General features: G+C 51.5%; 3 protein-coding genes across 8 annotated transcripts in view; 2 read left to right on the top strand and 1 right to left on the bottom strand.

Moving 5' to 3' along the window:
• Positions 1-8013, top strand: part of LOC118175365 (discoidin domain-containing receptor 2-like) — a 47527-nt gene extending 39514 nt beyond the window's left edge. For 4 of the 6 annotated variants that reach the window (XM_035341581.1, XM_035341583.1, XM_035341580.1 and 1 more), the window contains exons 15-17: positions 2537-2771; positions 4138-4287; positions 5518-5658. In XM_035341581.1, the coding sequence (XP_035197472.1) occupies positions 2537-2771; positions 4138-4287; positions 5518-5658 (526 nt within the window). Of the gene's footprint in view, positions 1-2536; positions 2772-4137; positions 4288-5132; positions 5171-5517 lie in introns of all 6 variants that reach the window. The other 2 variants (XM_035341585.1, XM_035341584.1) reach the window with 2 other exon arrangements.
• A 1527-nt stretch (positions 8014-9540) lies between these two features.
• Positions 9541-22032, top strand: FAM166A (family with sequence similarity 166 member A). The gene is made up of 7 exons (XM_035341608.1): positions 9541-9611; positions 12511-12704; positions 15319-15605; positions 16526-16643; positions 17594-17688; positions 19750-19867; positions 21834-22032. Exons 1-7 carry the CDS (start codon positions 9556-9558, stop codon positions 21920-21922), a joined length of 957 nt encoding a protein of 318 aa, XP_035197499.1. The 5' UTR covers positions 9541-9555; the 3' UTR covers positions 21923-22032.
• TUBB4B (tubulin beta 4B class IVb) lies at positions 21913-24155 on the bottom strand. The gene is made up of 4 exons (XM_035341603.1): positions 23998-24155; positions 23787-23895; positions 23599-23709; positions 21913-23122 (listed from the first exon to the last, which is right to left on the bottom strand). Exons 1-4 carry the CDS (start codon positions 24052-24054, stop codon positions 22062-22064), a joined length of 1338 nt encoding a protein of 445 aa, XP_035197494.1. The 5' UTR covers positions 24055-24155; the 3' UTR covers positions 21913-22061.
• Positions 24156-25218: the final 1063 nt, after the last annotated feature.

Here is a 25218-nt window from a genome sequence, read left to right on the forward strand (position 1 = left end):
ACTGGGGGCTGTTCTGGTCACAGTGACCACCTGACATACGTTGTTCACTGATGTACCCGTTTACATTATTGGGCTTGCATCAAATATTTCATTAAGTGGCAAACCAGATGCATTACAGCTAGAGTTTTGGGATGAAAATCAAGAATTCTCTTAGGCTTTTGAGATGTTTTGTACATTCTCTGGATGCCTAAAAAACATTACATAAGGGAAGCTGAATGTGGGGCTTCATTGAAGGAAAGATTTCATCAGCTGACAGAAGGAGAATATTTCACTGGCAAAGACAAACGTTTTTTGCCTGCAGTGGCTCTTATCTCCCTCCTCCATGGAAGGATTAAATCTAACATGAAAACATCTCTACTATTGCAGAAATTCGTTCCTCACAGATGAGTTGCACATACAGCTATCATGTACTCGGCTTGATAAAAGAAAACTGACCAGAAATCACCGCATTGCTTAGCCTTTGGCATGTACGCCCACAAAGACATATATTTATTTATAGTTAAAAGAGCTAGGCAGTTAGGCAGAGCAAGTTCTGTTGATGGACTGGACAGGAGATGTGCAGGAGATGCCAGGGCAGGAGATGTCTGTGTCTTACCATGTCTAGACAATACCCCTGCTTCTGCCAGTAGCTGGCAGTGGTTAGTGGTCCTGTCTGGGAATGTTAAACAGGCAACATACAGAGTCATGACACACCAGGAGCTGCTGTAGGATGGGAGAGGATTTACATATGAGCTGACGCGTGTTCCAGCTCTCTCCAGTCTCCTGTCTCTTCCACACAATTGAAAGAGCTTTCACATCTAGACTCAGTTTCTCTTTTTTTTCCTGGCCATAGCTTCAGACTATCTTTTTTCTTCTCCTTCTCACCCCTCATCTGACTTCAGCACTGGCATTCACCAGGTTTTTCCCTGCTTTCCATTACTCGGCCCTACGCATAAGTTTTCCTTTCTCTTCCAGCTGCTCTTTCAGCCTCTCCTTTTGTCCCTCCCAGCCAGGTAGAGTTTCACATTAAAGGAAGCCTGTGTGGCTGGCTCAGATATCTGTCTGTGTAGGAGTTAGTTAGTGATATTGAAATGAATCCCCCTGCCAGAGTGCAGCTTGTCTCTCTGCCAGTTCCTACGGGTGTCTGATTGATGTGGCAAGGTCCAGCTGTCCATACGGCTCTTCGGTGTTTGAAATGCATCTCCCACTGCCTCTCTGGCTATGGAGCAAGTCATCGAGACGGGTCTGCTGAGAAGTGTCTGCTCCTCCGTGTGCAGAGCTGCATGCTCTGGGCACTGGGAGCCAGAAGAGAGCTACTGGCAAGACCTGCCAGAATGCAGAGGGGATGGGGTGGACTGGCCATCTTGCATTGGAAGAGGAGCATCACCAAGCAGGGAGACAAAGTGGCAGCTGATCAGGCAGAAGGGAGAAGGTAGGGCCTGGAGGCTAAGCCCCCTCTGAAGCAGAAAGCCAACAGCCAGGTTAACAAGGTAAAAGTGAGCACCAGAGTTCCTTCTCTGGGGACACAATGGGTCCATGCAGATCAGGAGGAGCATTGAGCTGACGATGGGACGGGGCTGAGTGTCACCTGGGTGAGCTGTGGTGGTCACCGTGCTGGAAGGCTGGGAGGGAAGTGGTGCCCAGACCCTCCGGCCGGTGCTGTGTCAGGGGAGAGGGGCTGCCTCTGGAGTTTTGTAGCAGCAGCTTAGCTGTTGGTTAGAACAGGTAGATTGGATATGTTATCGTTAGATATATTATAATTTAGATAAAATGATAAAGCTTCTGTCATTGCCACCAGAACACCAAGTACGGCTTTTTTTTCTTGAGCTTTACAGAGAAATATTAACTGTGAACAGTTCATTAGATTTGTTTTGACAAGTGCTTGTTTATAGGAAGTGTTTGAGCATGCACAGTGGGAAAGAAGCTGGGCATCACAGAATGATGGTGTGTGAAGAATGCTGGAAGTCAGGTGGTCCAAATTCTGTCTCTGTATTGTGCAACTTTTTATTAAAGCTATCTTCATTTTGGTAATGGGAAAATAGAAATTTTAACAAATGGAGAATACATCAGTTTACATATTTAGTTATATTAAACATAAAAAGTAAGCTCTCTTTAATGTTACGTCACATGCTTACTATTATAAGTATGGGATAATGACGGTTTGAAATACTAAACTAAGCAATTTTTAAGACTTGAAATTCTGAGATTATACAGCTTCGTTTTTCTTGGCATTCTATGAAAAGTTGGTGCTTTGTTGCATTATCTCTTTGAAAATCTTGACATTAATGCTTGACATTAAATACCTAAGGGATGTCAAATCCTAAGGGCCCTGAATTTCAGGGACAGGTTGTCTGTTCTTGCTTGTGCAGCTCAAGAACTGGGCGTAGCCTGGCAGGTTGGGATGTTAGTGCCCTAGACAGTTTAGTTTCGCTGTTAGGGCAAAAAATAAAATGTCAGGTCACTGTAGTACACCAAATGCAAGGAGAAGCAGTAAGAAATGCCAAGGAAGAGTTGAGTGCCAAGAAATGTACTGACTTTTTGTCTTCTTTCAATGTAGCTACTCTAACCTGCTGTACATGGCCACCCAGATTGCCTCTGGAATGAAGTATTTAGCATCTCTGAACTTCGTGCACAGAGACCTGGCAACTCGCAACTGCCTGGTGGGGAACAACTACACCATCAAGATCGCAGACTTTGGCATGAGCAGGAATCTTTACAGTGGGGATTACTACCGTATCCAGGGCAGAGCGGTGCTGCCGATACGTTGGATGGCCTGGGAAAGCATCCTCCTGGTAGGCACTGCACAGAACCATTCTGTCTCCCTTCCTCTGGTTGTCACTGTACCCCCTGAATAAGTAACATGTATGTGTAACAGCCTTTACAGCTACAGATGGCCTCTGGTGAGTTGTCTGTTGGGTTGTGTTGGACATATCTAAGTCTAATAGCCTGGAAAAGGAGGGTGCTCTTGCAAATACAGCGCAGATTATCTGGAGCCTAATTTGTGTTCTGTTTCTGACATTCAGGATTCCTGCTGGAATCATAAGCAACTCCCTTTCAGAGCTTGCTTCCCCAGCTGTGAAGCCTGGAGGGGCAGGAACAGAACTTGACGAGCATCACGTGCCAAGTCTGGGCTTGAGGTTGGGGTTTTGTTTTGTGTTTAAGGGTCCTGCTGGCTCCCCTCAGGAGATGGTTCAACAACCCAAACACACCCAATCCAGAGGCAATTCCTAGTATTCAGCCCAGTATTTCTTCCTCAAACAAGTCGTTAGGTCATGTAGTTATACTTCTTACAATTCTTATATGTACTTGGAGGGGGTATATGGCTGTCATAAAGGCTGATGGGCCTAAACTTTTCTAAGTTCACCCTCTTTGCATGGCTACAGCTTCATCTAGACTGTAAATCACTCCTCTCCTTTCTTGTGTGAATATCTTCCAAACCTTTGCAGGCTACCAGGGTTGCCAGATAAGCCTGGACAATCTGGGTCTGGGCTGTTTTCTGACAAAACAGGCCCTCCGGCCCCCAATTGTTGTGTGTTATTTTGTGAGCAATCTCTAGCTTCTTTTTCCTTCAGAAACATATTGTTCCAAACACATTCAATTTGGGCACTTTTTTTTTAAAGACAGAAAACAGGGCAGAGAGCTGACTGTCACCAACTTCTACATGTGCAAAGATCAAAATTACCCTGGCCTTCCTCTAAGAGTCTGCTTCAGCTCTGCTTTCACCCCTAGGGCTTTGCTCCTTGTTCAAAGGTTTTTCTGTGCTGCACTGCTGTGCTCTGGGTGGAGGTAGGCAGCAGCTCTCCACCCCGCTGCCACAGCCCACAGCGTTGTGCTACTGCTGGAGGCAAATGCCGACTTCCTCAGGAGGGATGGTAGTCTCTAGCTTTCTCTGAGACTTGCCCCCTGTTCCAAGAGGTTTGCCCCAGTGAAAGCTGTGCCATGGGCCCACAAAGACATGGTGCTCCTGCCATGCAAAGCAGCAGTGTCGCGCTTTGGTCCCTTTGGGCATTGCTCCGAGCATGTCACCTGCTCTACTGTCTTTATGGAGAGCGTTTTCCTAGGTGGGAATCCTTGTGTTTAGAGAGAGCAGACTGAAATAGCCTTTGCTAAATATGCACTGTGGGCAGACCAGGCTTACAACATCCTTTCTGTTCACAGGGCAAGTTCACCACTGCCAGTGATGTCTGGGCATTTGGGGTCACCCTCTGGGAGATGTTCATACTGTGTAAGGAGCAACCTTACAGCCTCCTCTCAGATGAGCAAGTCATCGAGAACACGGGAGAGTTCTTCAGGAGCCAGGGAAGGCAGGTAAGAAAGCAAATGTGACTTCTTCACTGGACCTTGACTGCATCTAAGCTGATCTCCTTGGGACCCTTCTGCTGGCCTTACATCATCTGCAAAAGTCCCTGCTTCTATTACTCATCTTTTCAAATGTGTCCCACCTCTCTTGCCCTTCGTCCAGGCTCATTGGACTGACTTTCCTCTCCTGCAGTCCCACTGGAAGAGCCTCCTGGCCTGTCCAGTGCTTCTTCCATGTTACAAACCACTTCTGTCTCAATCTGCCTTTGCACTGTCCTCCTTAGCTATTCTGGGCTGTCCTATGCAAACCTTTTGCTCTTCTGCTTTGTCAGTTTCCTCTGCCCTTAGTGTTTCCTCTGAAAGACAAGAAAGCACTCACTGAGGTGGGGAAGGAGGAATTGCTAGTACCCAGGGGTTAGATACTCCCTGTGATATCTCCATCCATGCTGAGAAGCTTCAGGCCACCCCTAGATGCTGAAAGGCTTTTCTGTCTCGTTATCCTCTGTTGCTCCAGCCAGGAGCGTACAGTCCACTGTGGTTGCCTTCATATCCTTTAACAGAAATATCAGTGACGATGGCAAACAGAGCATGACAATCCAGCACCACTGAGGATCGCTGTGCCCCAAGAGCGGATGTCCCGTTGTTACTCTTCTCCCCACGTTGACATTTAGTATCAAATAAGTTAAAGGATTAAGGGAAATAAAATAATGCAAGGTTTTATTCATTGTCTCCCAGATATTAATGATCTAGTGAAGAGTCTAAAAGATCAGTGTATTGAAATGAGAGGAAAAAAAAATGCCAACCTGTGCTGTAGATAAGCTCTAAAAGGTGTTTTTTCTGTCTCTGCTAACAAGCTGTCACGATGCTTAGAAAGCCACATGGGTTGTCTACGGTGAGTGAAAGTATTTGGATTTTATTGTGGTAAATTTGGTTTTGGTTTGTGTTTTTCTGTCACGTGGAACACAAATCTCTCTGAAGCGTTCATGTTTCCTGTGGGACAAAGGACTGTTTTATGACCGGCTCATCTAACAAGGTGGCAAAGTGTCTGCAGTGCCATCTGAGGTGGTGTCGCAGCTCCATGCAGGCTTCACTGCCAGATTCACGCTTAATGGATTTCAAACATTGCATGACTGCTGTGTCTTGTGACGCCTAGACCGAAGCTGTCCTGTGGTTTTCATTTAGTCAAGGTTTGATTCTTTTAAGGAACAAACACTGAACTTGCTGTATTCTTCTTTTCAGATCTATCTCTCCCAGACTCCTCTGTGCCCTAACCCTGTGTTTGACCTGATGCTGAAATGCTGGAGCAGGGATATAAAAGATCGTCCCACTTTTGACATGATTCACCACTTCCTGCTAGAACAAATGGAATCAAACATTTGACTCCAGAAAAAGAGACAAACTGTTGAGAACAGAGTGACTCTGGTGTCTCTTTGCCTGTACCTCACAGGAAGATGGTCAGGCCACCTTGCTCTCCTCCCTTGACTGTACCGTATTTAATTGAGACGTCCATGGCAGCTGCTCGTTCTATTGGCCATGGTCTGACGCGCAGGACCAGAGGATCTCATTTGGTTGAAAAATCATCTCCTCTTCTGAATCATTTCCTGGGAATACTGTGAGAGGGGTTTTGTTAGATACCCACACACCTTTGGGAAAGACGAATGAGTAAAACTTTACAAGGGACTTGGAGCTCTCTCCTGGTTGGAACAGAAAGGTGCCAGCCTGAGTGAGAGCCACGGTTCAAGAACAGATTTGTAGAAGTAAAGACTTCAGTCTTCTAAAACTATTCCATTAAATCAAATGGAAGTCTTGTGCACATTAGCAAGTGTTTCTGTAGGCTCTTGCTAGAGATGATTTGTATAGTAAGGAACTAGAGCTAGGAAATGGTTTAACAGACTTGAGAACTGACGGAGCTGGATTTAGCAACCCTTTGGAAGTAATGCTACCAGGGTCTACGGAGGATGCTGATAGAGTCCAAGATCATGTTCTTTTTTCCTGTGGTTGTTAAGCACTGCTTTTGTTATATATGTGCATTTTCCCCACACTGGATTTTTTTTTTTCTAGAAAAAAAGAAAATTAAAAAAATGAATGTTAAAGGTCATAGGAAGGTCCCTACAGTAGAAGATCTTCTCTTGACCTGCAAATTAAGGCTAGGGTAGGGGGTTTGTATTGAAAAGTAGCTGATACTGTACTACTGTCACTACGTAGATTTATTAGCCTAATGAACTTGTAGCCACAATGGACTGATGTGCAATTAATCCTGTATAAGTACCCATTAATATGAGATCTCTAAGTCGATGCTGTTAAGTGTGCAGGGGGAACTTAGATTTGGTGAAAGCAAATGGCTGAGAGCAGCACCCGCTATGTCACTTGTCATAGCTCACGTGAGAGGAGAAGGAACAGGGCACGTGCCATCGCCGGCACGCACCTGCGCACACACTCGGATTTATTCCTAGCATCTGCAGTCCCTCTTCAGGTCTGCAGCAGGTTTAGCGCTGTCAGCCAGGCAGATGCACTTCGGCCCAGGCTCTGTTACTGCTGTGATCAAATCTGGCATCGGGTGGGACTGCCACATCCCGCCAGTTCTGATCAGGGTGGCTTTGCGTCTGATTTTGGATGCTTCCTGTACAACACGAGACGCCTTGCTCCTTGAACTGGGGTTGTTTTTTTGTTTGTTGTGTCACAAATGGCTCGTTCTCTGGAGTATTTTATAGGGCTCTGAAATACCCCTGGAGTGGGTCAGAGAATTCAGCTTGTTTCTACAGTACATCCATTGTGGATTTATCAGGTGCCTGGGGAATACTCTGCTATTCCCTTTGTAACTGTTTAGCAAGATATTACGGACCAAACTGAGTATTTCATAAGCTGGGAGGTTAAAGTTCAGCACTTTTTGTTTAGTTTTGTTTTTTATTTTTCCAAACAGCATCCAGTATAATGTGTATTTCCAGTAAAGGTTATAAAGATAATTCCTATCTTGGCCAGCAGCATAGTGTTCGCTGTGCTACGAGCCGCATGGTGTCTGTGCTACAAGCTCTGTAAGCAGACACCGCTGACGGAGGGAATGCCAAAACAACTCTAATAAGAGGATAATTATGGCTGTTACGTTGAAAGAGAAAACCTGCCCCTGCGTTGACAGACGCCAGGACTGAGTGTGCTGTGTCTGCTCCCCAGGCAGAACAAAGCTGGTCCTGAAGCTTCCCAGCTTCCCCCGGTCGTCCTGCGGCAGGTCGGTGTGGGAGTCTGGACTGCATGTAGGCATCATGGTTTGGGCTGGTCCTCTGAGCAGCCTCCTCATGATGGAGCATGAGGCATCTCACGCTCTGCGAGGGCTGCACGGGCTCGGATGGCTCTCACCACCAAGCAGGTGCTTGTCCCCTTTGACCTGAGGGGCCCCGGGTGAGCTGCTGCTGCCACATGTGTGCTGCAAGTGCCTGGCGTGGGCGACGGAAGTCAAGGCTGTTGTGGTCATGTACCGCAGCCATGCGCTGGTGGCTGGCGAGCCACGCGTTGGTGTTATTGCTGGAGTCTTTCCATCCTGTCCTGGAAAACAGACCTGAGTAATCCACAGCCATGTGCGTGATCTCCTGTGTTTTGGAGTTCCGAGGTACCAGACCGCTGTAATGTCACCTGGGTGGGCTTTGTCCTCCTGTTACGTCAGGACGTGCTGTTCCTCCACTGACATACTGACATACGAAGTTTCTCTCATATCAATAAATTCTAATGATAACCTTGACAAAAGTGAATCTCTGCTTATTTTTTTTATTTTACCTAGGTCTAGGTGTCTGCGCTGAGGACAGATATTTTGGTGCGACTGTTCAATAACTGCGGTAAGTCTGCGACCCCAGGTTTGGGAGGAGCAGCCAGTGCGATGCAGCTGCTGCTCCAAAAGGAGTGGACTTTGGAGGAACTTTCTGAAAGCACTGGCAGGGGGACCTGAGCCCCAGGGAGCTGAGAGGGCTGGTGGGACCCAGAGCAGCCTGGGATCAATGATCAGTGCTGTGAATATGGTGCTACATTCCCTTAAGCAAATTTTTCATATTCTTATTAAATTCAAAGGACGATCTGGGTTGGGAGAGACCTTTGTAGGTCTCCAATCCAATTGTCCTCTAAAAACTGAGCTAACTTTAAAGCTGCATTGGGCTGTCCAGAGCCTTGCACAGCTGGGCTTTGAAGGTCCCCAAGGATGGAGACGTGGGTACCTGCTCTGACCCTGCCCCAGGGCTGCACTGCTCCTGTGGGGAAGAATTTTCTCCTTATGTGCAGCCGGCCTTTGCCTTGGGGCAACTCTTGCCCCTCATCTTCCATTGAGAAGAGTCATTGTACCCCTCGCGGCCCCATCCACTCTGCAGAGCTGTGCAGTTCTGTCCCCGCAGAGCTCAGGTACTGGGGCAAACTCATGTTTATAAGGTCTGGAAACTCCAAATCTCCCAAAATGTTGACGTACCAAGGGCAGGAGTCAAAGCAGCACATCTGTCTTCTCAGGTGCAATTTTGGGCAGAGTACCGGCACCTAAACAGGTGAGAACAATGCTGGAATACTCCAGTTTCTGGTTAGTGTATTTCTGGTTAGTATCTTTGAGATCTTGAAATGATTGTGCTGGCCATGTGGCTGGAGTTCTTCGAGACCACAGAGGGACGCCGGCCATGAGCCAGGCTCACTCCTGGTATTGCAGTTTGTGGAAGTGGTACTGGTGCCAACAGGTGGGATGACCTCGAAGGACATAGCGCTCCCAACAGCAGTTCAGCACACAGAAGAGCTGGGCAGAGAGGGGCTGAACCACCCCACAGCAAGCTCCTTGACGATGCCGTGTTGGGGACGGGAGCTCCTTTGCCCTGTTTGTAGCAAGGCAGCGAGCGTTTGCGTCCTCTGGCAGCCAGGGCCAGGAGCAGGCAGAGCAGGGCTGATGCATCTGGTGGCAGCGCTGCCCTCGCTGTGTGCACTGCGCGGTGACCTGGGCGTGCACAGCACAGCCCTCCCCGTCCGCACGTGTGGGACGTGGACAGCAGCGTGAACACGGACACGTCCCGGGACCGCTTACGGGGAACATCTGCTGCTGTCCCAAGGGTGCTGAGCCTGCAGGAAATCTGACAAACTCCATGAAGTTTCCATGCTCATCCAAGATTTCCAGATCTTTCCTTTCTGGGAAAGGAAAGACTCGTCCAGAAAAACCTGAAGAGCCGCGTGGTGTGGCTGGAAGCACCACGGTACCCGGCAGCATCACAGAGGTTTCCCGGGTGACTGCTGCATCTCCTCCCTGCCGCCGGGAGCTGCCGCTGTGCCATGACGGCCCCCAGGGAGAGCAGCCTCTTCCCTCCCGATCCTTACTATGTCCCCGGGTAAGTCCTGAAGTTCATCCAAAAAGTCTGGTCATTTCCAATGCAAATACCTCTGGTTGGGATAGAATAGGACTTGTGGTTCATGATTTTTTTTTAAAGACACTGATAAAAGTGCCATCTAACAGTGCAGTGAAGGAGACGTGGCTCCAGGGGGAAAATAGCACCTTATGGCAGGTGTAAGTAAAGACCGTGACACAGGGCATTGAGGGGAACTTCAAAACTATTTTTTTCCCTTTTTTCCATTTATTCTAAGCTGCCAAATGTTTCCAGAGCTTCTGGGTTCAGATCAAACTGAAATAATTTTTGCACCAAGGATGTCTGAAGATCTCCTTTGAGTAAAGATTTGCATGAACATGAGTACATCGTTGACGAATTGGGTAGAGCACGGTCCTCCAAAGTCTGTGACTGTGGCTAATGGTGATATGGCTGATACGTAGCTGGGTTTTCCTGGAGGAAAAAAAAAAAAAAAAAAAAAAAGTCCTCTGAAGGCCTTTGAAAGGACCAAAGCCATGATTGCTGAGTTCCCCATGAATGAGCTAGTGGTTGAAACATAAAAGGCAGAAATATGAGGACAAGCTTTGTGGTGAAGCAGAGGTGGTGCGTGGGGTCCCCTGGTGATCTGCCCTGCTGTGTGTGGTCCCCTGCAGACACAGGTGACCTGGAAAGGGCTGGACGGCCACCGAGAGAGAGCAGGCAGCTGCTGGTACAAAGTCACTTGGGTCAGCGAAGTCTGAGGGCACCCTGGGAGCCCTCCCCGGGCAGGAGCTGGTGGCAAAAGAAGCAGTGAAACGGCACAGAGGAAACCAGTCTGAGTGCCACATGCCCATGGGCAGGAGGGAGGCTGAGCCCAGGCCGCAGACGAAGGCTGGAGCACGTTTCCTTCCTCAGCAATGCTCTGGTAGCAAAGATGAAATTGGTCCTTCCCATTACAGCAACGTGCAGGATTTTCCCATTCCTGAGCTCTGTGCCTTTGGAGCTTACCGAAGCGCTGGGCTTGGGTTTTTCCCTTACTCTTGCATTGCTGCAGTTGTCCAAACGGTGTGCGTGCTGCTGTGAGCTGTCACCCTGCGTGCTGACAGCAGCAAGGAGGGAGCTGTGCTGGGCTTGCGCCTCCCTTCTGGAGCCAAAAGCCTCAAAATCCTCACTTGCTCCCTCCTGCCTAAGAACAGCCATTGCAAGAGGCAGATTTGAGCTCTAATACCAACACTGCACCTCTACTGCTCCTCTTGGGCTGCTGCTTCATCTGTAGGAGGCAGGAGGCGGCACCAGCTCCTGCTGCTTGAGGCTTCCTTCCTCCCATGCCCAGGGTCCCGCTGGGCTGGGTGCCTGCACACGGAGGAGCTGCCTGCTGGGCACTGCTGCAACCCGGCTCTGCTGCTGCAGACATCTCAGCCTGCAGACGTTGGGAAGTGCCGGCAGGAGGAGGAGGAGGAAGCCGATGCATTGCAGCACCTCTCCAGCTGTCCCACGTGTGGGGTCTGCCCATGCTGGTGAATCCCCAGCACGACGCAGGCATCCAAACCGCTCAGGAGCGCCAGGCAGCAGTCACCCCCGCAGCACTCGGAGGCGTTGGGAAGTGAAACGCAATGTTAGGATGGTTTGGCAAGGACTTGGCACAGGGAGAAGGGGTAGATCCACATTGTGGGCCTGTCCTGGGAACGGCCCTGCCCATCCCGGCGGAGCTGGGAGCGGTGCAAAGCGGTGCAGGGCCGGGCACAGGGCCAGGGCTGCTCCTTGTTCCGTGACGCAGCCCTGGGAGCGGGCACTGAAGGTAGGATTGAGCAAGAGAAAGGGAAATTGGGCACAGCCTGCAGAAAGCCACTGACTTGCTGCTTGTGAAGGGGTTTTAAGATCAATGGCTGCAACAGTGAACTACAGAAATGAGGGATTTCTCTGGTTTCTTAATGAGAATACCATGAAGAGAAAGCCAAACAGCCTGCAGGAGTCCTGATCTCTTCCCAAAGCACCACGGCTTCTATCAGCAGCTCTTGTGATTCACTTACGTGGCAGATCCATTCCCCGTAAACCCAGACCGACTCGCCTGAGCTCCTCGGATTACCTCGCTTTTAATTGCTTATGAATTGAATCCTTTCTCAGCCCTACCATTATTTTGTTCATGATCAAAATCCCTTCAGCTGGCCTGTAATTATTTAGGCTGTGTCATTTTTGCTCCCGCTCAGCTTTATCGTCCCTGCGTAGTTTCTCTGTGTTGCAAGACGCATCGAAAATCAATGGGAAGGGGCCACCGAGCTCCTCCGGCAGCTGTCGGTAAAAGATCCTGCATGCAAAATAGGACAACTTGCCAAGTGTAAATGCATGGCTCTGCTGGCTGTTGTTTAAAGTATTTGGAAGGGAAAGTACTTACTCATCATCTTATGATCCTCATGCATCATCTGCCTTTATCCCCAAATACACAGCGGGATCATTGATCAAGTATTTCTGTCTATACATTGTGACTGGCAGCTCTACCTTCTGCGCTGGTGGAATAACGTCGCTGTTGGGAAACTTGGTGCTGAGAAGAGCTGGAGTTTGTGGCCTGTGTGCTGGGCTCAGGGACGGAGCCAGGGTTGGTCCGGGCCCCTTTTCCCCTAAGCCACTGCAAAGTCACCTGGGGAAAGGAAGGGAAGGAGCAGTGCAGGTTGCTTTGGGTCGTGCTCCATCCTGCTGCTTGCTATGAGGGCTCAGAGGGTACAAGTCACAATCCTCAGTTCTGCAGTTTTTGTTGAACAAGGGGCACTGGAAAATGCCAAGACACAAAGGCACGCGGCTCAGGTGTCCCTGTGCCTGCTGATGCAGTGCCTCACACCCGACCTGGCTCTGCCCAGTGCACGATGGCTCTCACGCCAATCCTCTGGTACAGGCTGTGGCAGTGACCGCTCTGTTTTGGTTTCCTCCCCAGCTATGAGGGCTTCGTCCCTCAGTACAACTACCAGTTTGGAGAAACCTACGGCAAAACTACTTACCGTCTGCTGACGGACCCCCACGTTCGGAAGAGCCCTCGCTCCGTGCTGGCACCGCTCTGCAAGCAAAGATTCATCGAGGACTTCAGCGGGACGCAGGGCGGCCTCCAGCCCTACCTCCCCGGGCACCCAGGTGAGCGGCCCCTCATCTGCACCAGAACGAGTGCAGGTTTGGTCACAGTGAGCCCCGTGCCTGTCCTCCATGGGATCTGGGGTAGGGGAAGATTTCCACAGAGCCCCCATAGTCCTGGTGTAGGGGCAGCTGGGGAGCAGCACCAGCGTGAAGCTGAAGCATGGCCTCAGCAGAGGGGCATCACCGGGCTTCTGGTGTTGGCATCTGGTGGAGCAGGGAGAATCGTAGACCCCAGATTATCTTCAGTTAGATGAAGATAAATTATTTTATGGTTATTTATGAACTTGCCAGCCAACTCCTTATTCCACAGGCTGTAGTCCCCTCTCTTTCTGGCTCTTTGGGGAAGACTGGCTCATAGCACTCCTCAGCTCTGCAAGAGGGCTCGTGTCAGCCCCCTCCTTTCCGTGCCCCCTTCTGTTAACCATCCCCATCTCCTCCACCTTTGAGATGTGCTCACAGAGATTCCCAACGCTGGGAATTTGCAGGAACCTCCTACCCAGCCCCTCTGGGCAGGGTGCCTGATGCCAGCTGAACAGGCCCCAAGTGACAGCCATGCTCTGGTCCATATCGGCCCCTCTCAGGGGTGTATGTATCGCAGTGTGAGCCTTGGCCATAGCTGCTGTGGGGCTCTGTTCAGCAGGAGCAGCTCCGTGCAGGGGCTATGTGTGCCCGGGCAGGATCTGGGCCCTGGATTCCCCAGAGGCAGCCCCACAGAAGCAACGTTTCCTGCTTCACGCTGGGAATCGCGCCACGTAGCTTCTTGCAAGCTTTTGGTGTTTCTGCTCTTCCCAGCCGTGTTTTGCAGGATCCAGGTCTGCACCACGCAGGTGTCGCTCACAGGCTTTGTTCCTGGATGTTTCCATTTGCATTTCCTTGGACTAAAATGTAGTTTGAATGGACCCAACTAACCAGTTGGCCTGGTTGCTTTCCATCATTACCCTGTCTTTGTTATTGTTCTCCCCTCACCAGCCTTTACGTCACCCACAAACATTTGCAACCAGGAGCTTGCCTCTGCTGCTCGCTGGTGAAATGCTGAAGAACCTGGTCCCAAGAAGCACCTTGTGCTGATAACTCTTCCTTCCTGCTGTAGGGCTGTCCAACCCTCAAATCCTTCATCGCAAACTTCCATGAGTACTGCGTGGCATTCTTCTTTAAGCACAATATTTTACCCAACCGAGGTCAAAGAGCTCCCAGCAGTGCTGAATCTGTGGGTTTGCCATTAGCGAACTCAGAGCCTGAAGAATCAAGGTCTATTTTTGATAAAATCTTGTTTATGGGCACAACGTATGTTGCTGGTTCCTGTCAGATGAGTCCTGTGTTGGACTTTTCCTGGAAGTGATGCTGGACTCAGCTGATGGGGATGTGAACCATGGAGCAGCAGGGTGGCTGTGGCCCTGGTGAGGGGGTTATGGCACAGTCTGATAACAAAGAGCTCGTAAAGATTTCTCAAGTACAAAATGACTTATTTTTTTTCCTTTGATGGAGTAACTGGTTTGTTGGATAAAAAAGTGTAGGTACAATACTTTCATTAATAATGTAAGAAATATAAAGACAAACCTGCTTTAAAAATTGCACAACAGATTCAAAAATCAATCCCATCAAGGATTTATTTTTAGTCTGATGCTAGCCTGGGCAACGCTTGGTAAGTACAGTAATACAGAGGGTGTGCATATGACTTTATGAAGTTATATACTGTATATGTGCTTTATAATAGGATTAGAAGCAGACTTCAAACCCAAGCACCAGTCAGAAGCCTTACACCTGTGCAGAAAGGGGCAAATTCTGCTCCTCGCTGAGAGCTGGGACTGGTGGCTTCCCACGGGGGCCTCTGCAGCCGCAGCCAGCGCTGGCCAAGCATCTCTGCGGGCTTTGCAGATGTCCCTGGAACAGGGCAGTGGCGGTCAGAGGGCTGAGAGGAATGACCTATAGGAGCAAAAATTGAAAGAATTTGGTTTGTTTAAAAACAAACAAGCAAACAAAAGTCAGGCATAGTAACGGTTTTCTGATTAGGAAGAGGTTGTTGTGGGGTGTAAGAGCAGTCATCACTAAGGAGGGAGAAAGAGGCATGGCGCTAAGCAAAGCGTGTTAGGCAGCGCTGGGGCTGGAGGTGTCTGATGGGCTGGGGGAGCCACGTCACGGGATATTTTTAAGGGAAAGCCAGACAAAAGCTGCCAACTCGGCCATCCCTAGTTCATCGCGCAGACGCTCAGCACACGCTGGCCGTGGGATTTTTTCCAGCAGGCGTCAGCAGCCCTGTGCTGGCCGAGCAGCCCCGATGCCGGTGCAGGATTTCCTTGTCAGGCACAGGGGCTGTTAGGGGTGTGCAGACACAGTGAAGGATGTGGGCTTTCTTCCTTGCTATTTATAACTCGGCTGGTGATATTTTGCAGCTTGGGCATGGTCTAGATCAAACGTTAAACAACTGAACCGATCCTTGCGTAGTCTGTGCACAGCGGTTTGTCGGCCAGGGCTGATGGGGTTTGTGCGATGGAGCCTGGGATGCTTTGGGTCTCCGTTCCCCTCCCCTGCTCCACAGGAGCTGGCTGGGGCCGAGGGCAGGCGCGATGGCGATGCCCCGGCCTCTCCTTTCCCACACTCTGGCTCTGCCCCACAGGATACTTTCCCTACGAGAGAGCTGGGGCCATGACGAACTTTCCCGAACCGGTGTTTGGACCAAAGCCTCCCCCGCCAGGGCCGGCAGAGGAGCTGACACACATGGACCCCATGCCCAGTCACGACCCCGGCGAGCGTGCCCTAAGCGTGCAGCCGGAATACGGGTACCCACCGAGGGTGGCACGCTGTCCTGCCGTGCCATGGAGGCCGTCAGAGGGGCAAGAGTGGCGATTACCTGAGCTGACCACGTCTTGTGGGCTTGGCAGCACGCCGGCAGGACTCAGGCAGGTGAGCGGCTCTGGGCAGGTGGGAGGCATGGAGAGGGCCGGGGGGCTCGGATTCGCTGTGCTGGGAGGACAGGGAGCCGGCAGGGAGCACACATAGCAGGGATGGTGAGGACCAAACGTTGAAATTGTTGGGAAATACCAAATTTGCAAGAGCGTGTCTAGCAGTAGCCAATCCAACACATCATCATGTTGTAATGGGTAATTACTCCTAATCACAAAGGCTTAATTTCTCACTCGGTTGCATTTTAGCTTCAAATCCCTGTTGACAGATCTTGTGCCACGCAAAGCAGCCCTCCTGTGCTGGGCTCGTGGCTCCTGTGCTGAACCGGGACCTCCTCGCGCAGAGCAGTGCGCGCTCAGGGCACCTTTGGCCAGTGCCATCTTCCTGATCCCCTGCTTTCCCCAGCTCACCCAAATATCCTACCTTCATTACTCTCTTTGAAACACAAGCATTAGGATTTGACTTAATTACTCTGGGACAACGGGTTTGGTCCCCTTACTGCTGCTGGAGCAGGAGATGCTATTTGTTGTGGGGCAGTCAGCCAGGGCTGTACAAATCCCCTGAGGGCAGAGATTAGAGATTTGATGTATCAAAGTCAATAGCCGCCTCGGATATAAAGCCCGAGAAGATTCCTCCCAGCACCTTGCTCTGAGAAGCAGCCCGAGGAACAGGTTTCCAAAGGAGCTCAGCCCCCAAAGCCCCCCTTGGACTCCCGTGGGTATTTTGCAAACCCTGCGCACGCCGAGCGCGCCTGGTAATCTGGCAGCAGCAGAAATTCTTGCAGTAGCTCTTAGTGGAAAGGCAGGGAGAAATGGAAATGACAGCTGTGATTACTGGGTTCTGGCAGCGATTTAAGTACTGGAGTCAAAGGAGGAAGCAGGTTTTACTGGTGTTTATTTTATTTCTGCTTTTATTTTGAGCCTGTAAAAATCGAAGGTGTGACTCTGCCAGGAGTGACTGAAGCTGCGGATGCAGAGAGAAGTGATCGGCTACCAAAGCTGGATGTACCGAATGTGATCCAGCACAAAGTCATTCCAGGTAAAGGAGAGGGCGGCTGCGTGCAGCACGAGTCCCCGGCAGGAGGAATCGCATCGCCTTTTGCCCCTGTGGGAACCAGGAGCTGCGTTGGCCACTTGTCCCCATGTGTCTGAACACTTCGGGGTGGAAAATGCTCCTGCTGCCCTGCTCCTCTCAGCACGAAGGGGATTCTTTGGGACGAGCAGGATGCGGGCTCTGCACTCACTGCAGCAGCCTGACCGGTATCTGCTACCCCTGAGGTAGTGATTTCTCTCCTAGAAATGTAAGAGGCTTTCCTGAATAATCACAGCAACAAATAGTGCTGCACTGCACATCACAAAGGGACAGAGCTCTTTCTGGCAAGGAGTTGTGCTCCCTAACTTCTCACAGACCATAGCGACTACCACAAATGCATGGCAAAATATTTCAGACGGGGCAAAAGAGGAAGGCCCAGCACTGCTAGTCTAGGAAGCAGTAGGGAAATTTCTCTCTCCAAAGCATCCCCTTGAAAAGAGGGAATTCTGGCTTCTTTTAGGTTGCATTTCTCTCTCTACTTCATCTCATTTTAACATTTTATGTAGTTTCTCTTTTATAATTGGTGAAAAATTGTTGGATAGGAAGGGTAAATGAGGAAGGGAGGTTGGAGACCTGGTTGTTAGCCCTTGCATACGGATGAAACTGGGTGAGAAGTGGCAGAGTTGCTGTTTTAAATAAAAGACTGTGAGAAAATGAAATGTTTCTTCCATACCTCATGGAGACCGCTGAATGGTTTAGCCCATTTTGTTTTCCCAGGGGATCACAACAACAACTGTCTCAGAATAAATCTTACGTCCAATTTAAATGGATGGATTTAAGTGAAATTTTTCCTTCCTATACTCTGCCAAGATTTTATATTTGTCCTAGCTTCTTCCACTTCCAGCGTGATGGATCCTTATACGCTTATGTATGTTCTCTCTTGTCTTCATCCAAAGGGTACACCGGATACATACCCCGCTTCACCTGGATTACTGGTGTCAACTACTTGCAGGGCGTGAAGGAAGCCATGGCTGAATTTGACAGACATCAGGTAGATTGCATGCACAAATCTTATTTCAGTGATATAATGTTGGCCTTGAGTCATCTGCAGCACCACAAGCAGTTGCATTTGCTGTAGCAGTATTTGAGCTGGGGTTATAAGTACAAGCAAAATAAAACGCTATTAGGTAACACGTTGAAAAAATCATGAGCAATTAAATTCTGTAACTTAATGTCCCAAGGAAACAAGGGAGGATAAATGAGTTCATAAAAGGATTAAGCAAATCTATTGAGGGTTGGTTTATGGGCGGCTATTAAAAATGCTGCTCTGGGTGCACAAATGCAGGATCCAGCTATCTGCACTCCCCTTATGCAATATATCCTCTGGTACCTGGATGGCAGTGCTGGATGGCTTCCTGGGCTTCTTGGATGGATATTCCTCCCTTTCAAGTGTTGTAGAGATTTTTCCTTTACTAACGTAACTTGTCTTAAAAGGATTTAGATCTTCTCATTTTCTGCATCCTTCCCAAAAAGCGGAGAAATATCCCTATCGAAAAAAATCTATTTTGCCCCCTTGCTGTAAGATCCCCCCACTACAAAGCCACATGACCCTCCCACATGGGGAAACGAGATCCCTCCCACCCCAATTAGCAGATTGCGTCCAAGGCCACACATTCCTTCCTGCTACCGGAATGGTGTGAGAGCCCCGGGATGCTGCAGCACCGATGGGCGAGTGCCGGTGAGCACCAATGGGCTCGGTGACAGCTCCTTTTAGAAGCAGGATGCAAAATTTTTAACCAGGATTCACTGTGGTGCCTTTGTCCCAGAGCGTGGGGGTTGGATGTAGGAAAAAGTCCAAGCCCGAAGGAGCCCCAGGCTGGGAAGAAACGGCTCCGTGGGGACAGCGGCAGGGCTGTCGGGATCAGGATGCTCGGTAGCATCCTGATGCTTTGGCTGAAATGTGTTTCCTTATCCTTTCCTTCTGCAGTTAAATAGAAATAGAAATAAAGCAAAGAGAACAAAAAGCAGACGTTATCGAAACTAAAATTGCTGCTTGCAAATCACTTCTGCCCTGATTTTTTAAGGAATACGTGCCAGTGAAGGAGGTGGATGGTGTTTCTCCATTGTAGGGGTCAGAAAAAATCAGGCTTGCAGAGGTTTTTTGCAGTGCAGGAGGCACTGAACGAATGAATGTAAGCACACTAAAAAAAAAGCACACCACATTTCTATCTAAGATGGCTTCTGCCTTCAAGTCACTAATCTTCTGCCCTAAATCTCTGTTGCCCTAGGTTACGTGCTAGGATGCGCCACGGATCGTTTCTTACTGGCTGCATCGGGCAAAATAATGCAATCCTCTCGCTTCAGCGCTGCTCTGGGGAGGCAGGAGGATTGCACCGCCGCAATCTGTGCGGTCACAGAAGGGTTCAATGGCCCCGGCCACTCGTGTGGCTCCATGAACCCTCCCTTCACCACCGAGCAGGGTTCGCGCTAACGAGGGCAGCGGGGCTTTAGTGAGAGCTTTTGGGGTTTTGCCACCCCAGGGATGTGAGATCCGCGCTGTCCTTCGGCGCAGCGTTAGCGTGGTCTGACCTCTGGGGCAGGTGACAGCCAGAGGAAGATTTCACTCTCCCTTCAGTTAACGCTCCCTAAGCCTTCCTCTTCCTCCTAGGCTGGGAATTACGGGCTAATCGCCATCAGTGGGACGCATGGAGAAACAAAACCAGTCCGGGGATCGCACCAAAACACCGCTGTGCAGTGGTAGCAGAGGAGCGGACGAGGCACGCATCCCACTGCCAGCACTGCTGGCTCTCGGTGCAGCCGCTCTGTGAGCTGGATGCACTGGGGGCTCTTGTGGCCCAAGCCCAGATGTGATGGCTGCAGCGATCCTCAGCACCAGGAGCTGCTCTGGGCCGGTGGTAGGGATGGGGTGGCAGGACCAGCGGAGAGAGAGCTTGAGTGGAGAGAGGGAAGCTGCAACGCAGCTTTAGATTGGAAGGGAACTGGTAAGGGAACTGCTTCTCATTAGCTCAAGTATTTCCTTTAATAAGGAGTCAAAGCACACGACTTGGGTAGCAGTGGTTTACAACTAATGCTGCTGGGTTTTGTTTTCCAGTTTCTGCAGAGATACCCAGTTCACAGCTTTGGCAAGAGATTTCCCCAAACTTACTGGCCTAACAACAGAATTTACACCAGTGCTGGACTCATACCTTCCTACACGGGCTTTGTACCACGTAAGTTCTTCAGCTGACTGAAAATGAAAGTCACTAATTACCATCATTAAGTAGTGCTGTTGATAGCTGCAGTGTCATAGTAGAGACCTGGAATGTTCCACAGGGGCAGTAAAGGTGCCGGGCTGGTGGAGCCGTGCCCTCCCCTGTCCGCCCGCAGCAGCACCCGCAGGGGCCCCCCACGGCTGCGTAGCAGCGTCTTCATCAAGGAAGTGATTCTGTTCCCAAAAAGCTTAAAGGGTGATTAAAAAAAGCAAAAGGTAGACGATGCAAAGGGGTGGAGATTGCACCAGAAGAAGCTGTGAATTGGCATGAGCCATCACAGGTGGTGGCAGCCCTGTTCTGGCTCCCAGGCTTTGGGGGTACCAAAAAGGAGAGGTTGTGGGGTCTGCCCCGAACCACAAGGAGCGGTATTTGAGTTGCTCAGCTAGCAACCAGAAAGCCGAAGGGACAAATACGAGGAGCTGTATCCTAACAGGAGGTTCCAGCAGGACTAAATGCTTAAGCACTGCTGATCCAGTCATCAGTGTGAGGGCTTCCCAAGCATGCGATGGCCTGGAACTGAATCCCACAGCTGCCTCTTGTCCCCTCCAACAGGGCCCTGGGGACAAGCGGCTGCCGCCGGCGGGGCTGCATACATGCTCTCACCTCGTGCTACATGCTGTATACAGGAAAAGAGGAAAAACTATTTACTGCTCCTCTTGGCTTCTGCCTTGACCCCCTGCTCTGGGAAAGGGAAGGACGAGCATAGCAGCTGCTGTCCCCAGCACAGGGCACCTACCTGTCCCTGTTCCCGCGTGGGGCTCTCCAGGCACTGCGCTGCTGTTTCCAGATGATTTCTTCCTCTGCACAGGGCTGGCGGGTAGGGCTGTGGTCACTCTGGAGGCCCTCAGGTTAGAGCCCCCTGAAGCAAGGCTTCTGCAAGCCCCCAAGGGAACCAGCCTCCAGCGTTAGTACTGCCCCCGCCGTTTGTCCTCTGCCACCATCAGACATGAAGGGAACGGCCACAGCCCTGCAGGAGCAGGGCCACCACTGCCTGGAGGGCTTTGGGGGAAAACTGCAGGCCAGGGAATGCACAAGCACCAACTGCTGCGTTACCTCATGCTGTAAAAATCTTTTTGTCATCTTTTCACCTCCAACAGCAGTCTCCTGTGTAGGTCTGAAGCCAGCCACCTGGTTCTCAGCAGGCTGCCTTCCACCACTGCCCAGGGCCATTTCAAATTCTACTCCAGAAGGAGAATTTAGTTTTTAATCCCTCCATTTGCTTTGGTAATAGCATTTTTCTTGACAGACCGCAGTGCTATTTAGTAGCAGGTAGGTGTTCATGGTCACCTCCAAGGGTGCTATACAAACTTCTGAATTTAACTTCTTGATTTAAAAAAACGCCCATCAAGCTGTTTCACTGCATAAACTGGAGCTCTTCAGCATAACTTGTCTGCAGCAGTCTTGTACAGCACAGCTTGCTGCAGCTGTCTGAAGCCGTGAGTCGCCCTGAGCTCCCTGCTCTGTTGGTGCTGCTGCCTAGGTGCAGCCTGGGCAAGGGCAGCTCCCTTCCTTCAGAACCACCCACCTGCATCTGAAAGGCAAATTGCAGGCACCATTTTATTAGCCAGGCAGCCCGAGCAAGCTGGAGCTTCCAGCCGCCTCCCTCTGAGCCTGCGCTTCCTTCTGGCCAGAAGAGCTGCCCAGCTCTTGCTGAGACTGCAGCCTGGCCAGCTGACCCCGCACCTGTAATAGGAATCCACGGGCAGGTACCTAAATTTAGATGCAGGCTGGAGCCAGATTTCAGCCTCCATGCTAAGGGTATCCCCCTCTGCAAGTACACCAGAGCATTTCTTCAATACAGGAGCGAGTAGGACTGCCACCATATCCGGTGACACCAGCAACTGGTGTCCAGCCCAGCAGAGAAACGTGGCTGCCATCAGCGAGAGGGCCGGTGCTCATGCCCCATCCCCCTTTTCTTTTCCAGACCTCCGCCACACCTATGCACTTACATTTGGAAACGGCACCCGAAAAGCTTACCAAAAGGAACAAAGGAGACGAGCCTGTGCACTGTGAAAAATGCTTTAATGGTGCCTGTACAGCATCTGAAGTGACTTTAAGACAGGAAGAGGAACACAACACAGACAGGGAAGTATTGAATGAAAGAGTTCATACAGCTTTAAACAAAATTTACAGGTGTTCATATGCATAGCTTTTACTCTGCCTCTTCCTCAGCCTCCTCCTCAAACTCCCCCTCCTCCTCAGCTGTAGCATCCTGGTACTGCTGGTACTCAGACACCAGGTCGTTCATGTTGCTCTCAGCCTCTGTGAATTCCATCTCATCCATGCCCTCGCCTGTGTACCAGTGCAGGAAAGCCTTTCGGCGGAACATAGCAGTGAACTGCTCAGAGATGCGTTTGAACAGCTCCTGGATAGCTGTGCTGTTACCAATGAACGTGGCAGACATTTTCAGGCCACGAGGTGGAATGTCACAGACCGCTGTTTTAACGTTATTAGGAATCCATTCGACAAAGTAGCTGCTATTTTTGTTCTGAACGTTCAGCATTTGCTCATCGACCTCTTTCATTGACATACGGCCTCTAAACACAGCAGCTACAGTCAGATAGCGGCCGTGACGTGGGTCACACGCAGCCATCATGTTCTTTGCATCAAACATCTGCTGCGTTAGCTCTGGTACAGTCAGAGCACGGTATTGCTGGCTCCCACGGCTTGTGAGCGGGGCAAAACCAGGCATGAAAAAGTGCAAACGGGGGAAGGGAACCATGTTGACTGCCAGCTTCCGCAGGTCAGCATTAAGCTGGCCTGGGAAACGCAGGCAGGTGGTAACACCGCTCATGGTCGCTGACACTAAATGGTTCAGATCACCGTATGTTGGCGTAGTTAACTTCAGTGTTCTGAAGCATATGTCATAGAGTGCTTCGTTATCAATACAGTATGTTTCATCTGTGTTCTCCACAAGCTGGTGCACCGACAGCGTGGCATTGTACGGCTCTACTACAGTATCTGAGACTTTAGGGGAAGGTACAACACTGAAAGTATTCATAATTCGGTCTGGGTACTCTTCACGAATTTTGCTGATTAGGAGGGTACCCATACCAGAGCCAGTACCACCACCAAGGGAGTGAGTCAGCTGAAAGCCCTGGAGGCAATCACAGCTTTCTGCCTCCTTTCTTACAACATCTAATACGGAATCAACTAATTCAGCACCTTCCGTATAATGGCCCTTTGCCCAGTTGTTTCCTGCTCCGCTCTGACCTGGAAAAGAGCCATTTTCATATTAGATTACGGTCACTGCTTCCTGCTTGCAAGCAAAGCTTATGAGCATCAGGCTACAGCAACCTCCCACAAAAGCTTTCATTTTATCATGTCTTGAGCTGCAGTTTCACAGAAGCATCTATAAAATGACTCGCTATATCTACAGAGAAAGCATTCGGTACCCAGCAATGCATCAACCCTTTCATTCTCCCGATATTCCCCAAGAATAATGAGACTCAGAAGATCAACGACCTCTTGTGCCTTCTCAGATCTGCCCTCCCGGCAGCTGCCAGCCACCGTGCATCATCCGCAGCCCGCCGGTGTCACCAAGCGCCAGGATTACCCCCCCTCCCGGGGCCGCGCTCGCCTTGGGAGCATGTGCGGCGGGGAAGCCCGCAGTGCAGCGTCCCTACCCGCCCCACCCCACCCCGAGCCGGTTACACGGCAGGGCCCTCCCCCGCTCCCGGCGCACTCACCGAACACGAAGTTGTCCGGCCTGAAGATCTGCCCGAAGGGCCCGGAGCGCACCGAGTCCATGGTGCCGGGCTCCAGGTCCACCAGCACGGCGCGAGGCACGTACTTGCCACCTGCAAGACAGGGACGAGCCGTGACTGCGGCGCCGGGGGGCGGCCGGGGGGGTTGCTGGGGGACGGCCGGGCCCTACCTGTGGCCTCATTGTAGTACACGTTGATGCGCTCCAGCTGCAGGTCGCTGTCGCCGTGGTAGGTGCCGGTGGGATCGATGCCATGCTCGTCGCTGATCACCTCCCAGAACTGCCGGGGATAATCGCATCAGGGCCGGCCCCACCCGCCCGCCGCAGCCCTGCCGCCCGCCACCGCCTCCCCCCCGGCCCCGGCCGCGGCCCCTGCCCGCACCTTGGCCCCGATCTGGTTGCCGCACTGCCCGGCCTGCAGGTGCACGATCTCCCTCATGATGGCGGCGGCACAGTGCACCCTCAACCAACGCCACTCGTCCCCCAACTGACTGGCTGCGTGAGGCGACCGCCAACCCTTATATAGCAGCGGAGTGCGCGCGCAGCACTCTATTCCCCGCCCAAGCGGCCATCCGCGGCGGCCATTGGCTGATGTTAGCGAGGCTCTGCAAATAGGGAGCTCTGATTGGTCGAAGCACTGTCACTCAAACCCGCGCTCCTCTTCGTTCCGCCCGTTTGTCTGTTGATTTTACTGTTAGGCAACGGGCCGCCACGAGCGCCCGCCCTGCTCGCCCAGCGCCCTCCCCGATTGGCCGAATTGAATGATTGATGTCGGGCGTGATTGGCTGCCGGCCTCAGCGATGAGCTCACGCCATCTGATTGGACGACGACCAAGTGCCCTAGTAACCGTCGCAATGACTCCGCAGCGGGCCCTGGGCGGTGGCTGGCGCAGCCGCCTATTCCCGAAGTCCCCTGCGCACTTTGCGCAGCGTGGGCGGCCGCTCCCCCTCGCCACCGGAGTGGGGAGGGTCCGGTTGCCGTAGCAACTTCCGCGGGCCGTTCCCGCCGCGGGCCCCGAGCACCCCCCCCGCCTCCCTCCCCCTCACGGCCGGGCCTCCCTCGCCCCCCGCCCTCCTCAGGCCCCGGGGCACCGCAGCGCCGCTGTGGGGGCAGGGAGGCGGAGTGCGCAGGCGCGGGCTGCGGCGCCTTTCTAGCACTTTCTGGCGCGCAGCCGCCTGAGGCGGCGGGGGCCGGGCGGGCGTTGTCATGGCAGCGGCGCCTCACGCCCGGCGGCGGGAAGGAGCCCGGGGGGGGGCTCGCTCCGTGAGGGGGCGCCAGGGCCGCGGCCCCGCTCCGAGCCGTGCGAGCAGCCGCAGGAAGGGCCGGGCAGCGTGTGGCATGGCCATGCTGTGTTTCTCGTGGCGTGCGCAGGGTGCTGGCACACTGGTGGACGTGATAAATAAATGGATGCAGAGCTGTGTGGGTTTCCCCACGGCAGAGCTGAAATGGCGTCTGAGGAGAGCTGCGTTAGGCGACACCTTTCTCCTGAGCTGGCTGTTTGCAGCCCAGCCCTGTCATTAGGCAGCCGAACGTCCCAAGCTGAATAAATGTCTCCCTCACTTACCCTTTCTCATTTTGTGGTGCTGTCGCCTTCCACCGCCCA

Source organism: Oxyura jamaicensis, chromosome 17 (assembly GCF_011077185.1).
Source record: "Oxyura jamaicensis isolate SHBP4307 breed ruddy duck chromosome 17, BPBGC_Ojam_1.0, whole genome shotgun sequence".
NCBI lineage: Eukaryota > Metazoa > Chordata > Aves > Anseriformes > Anatidae > Oxyura > Oxyura jamaicensis.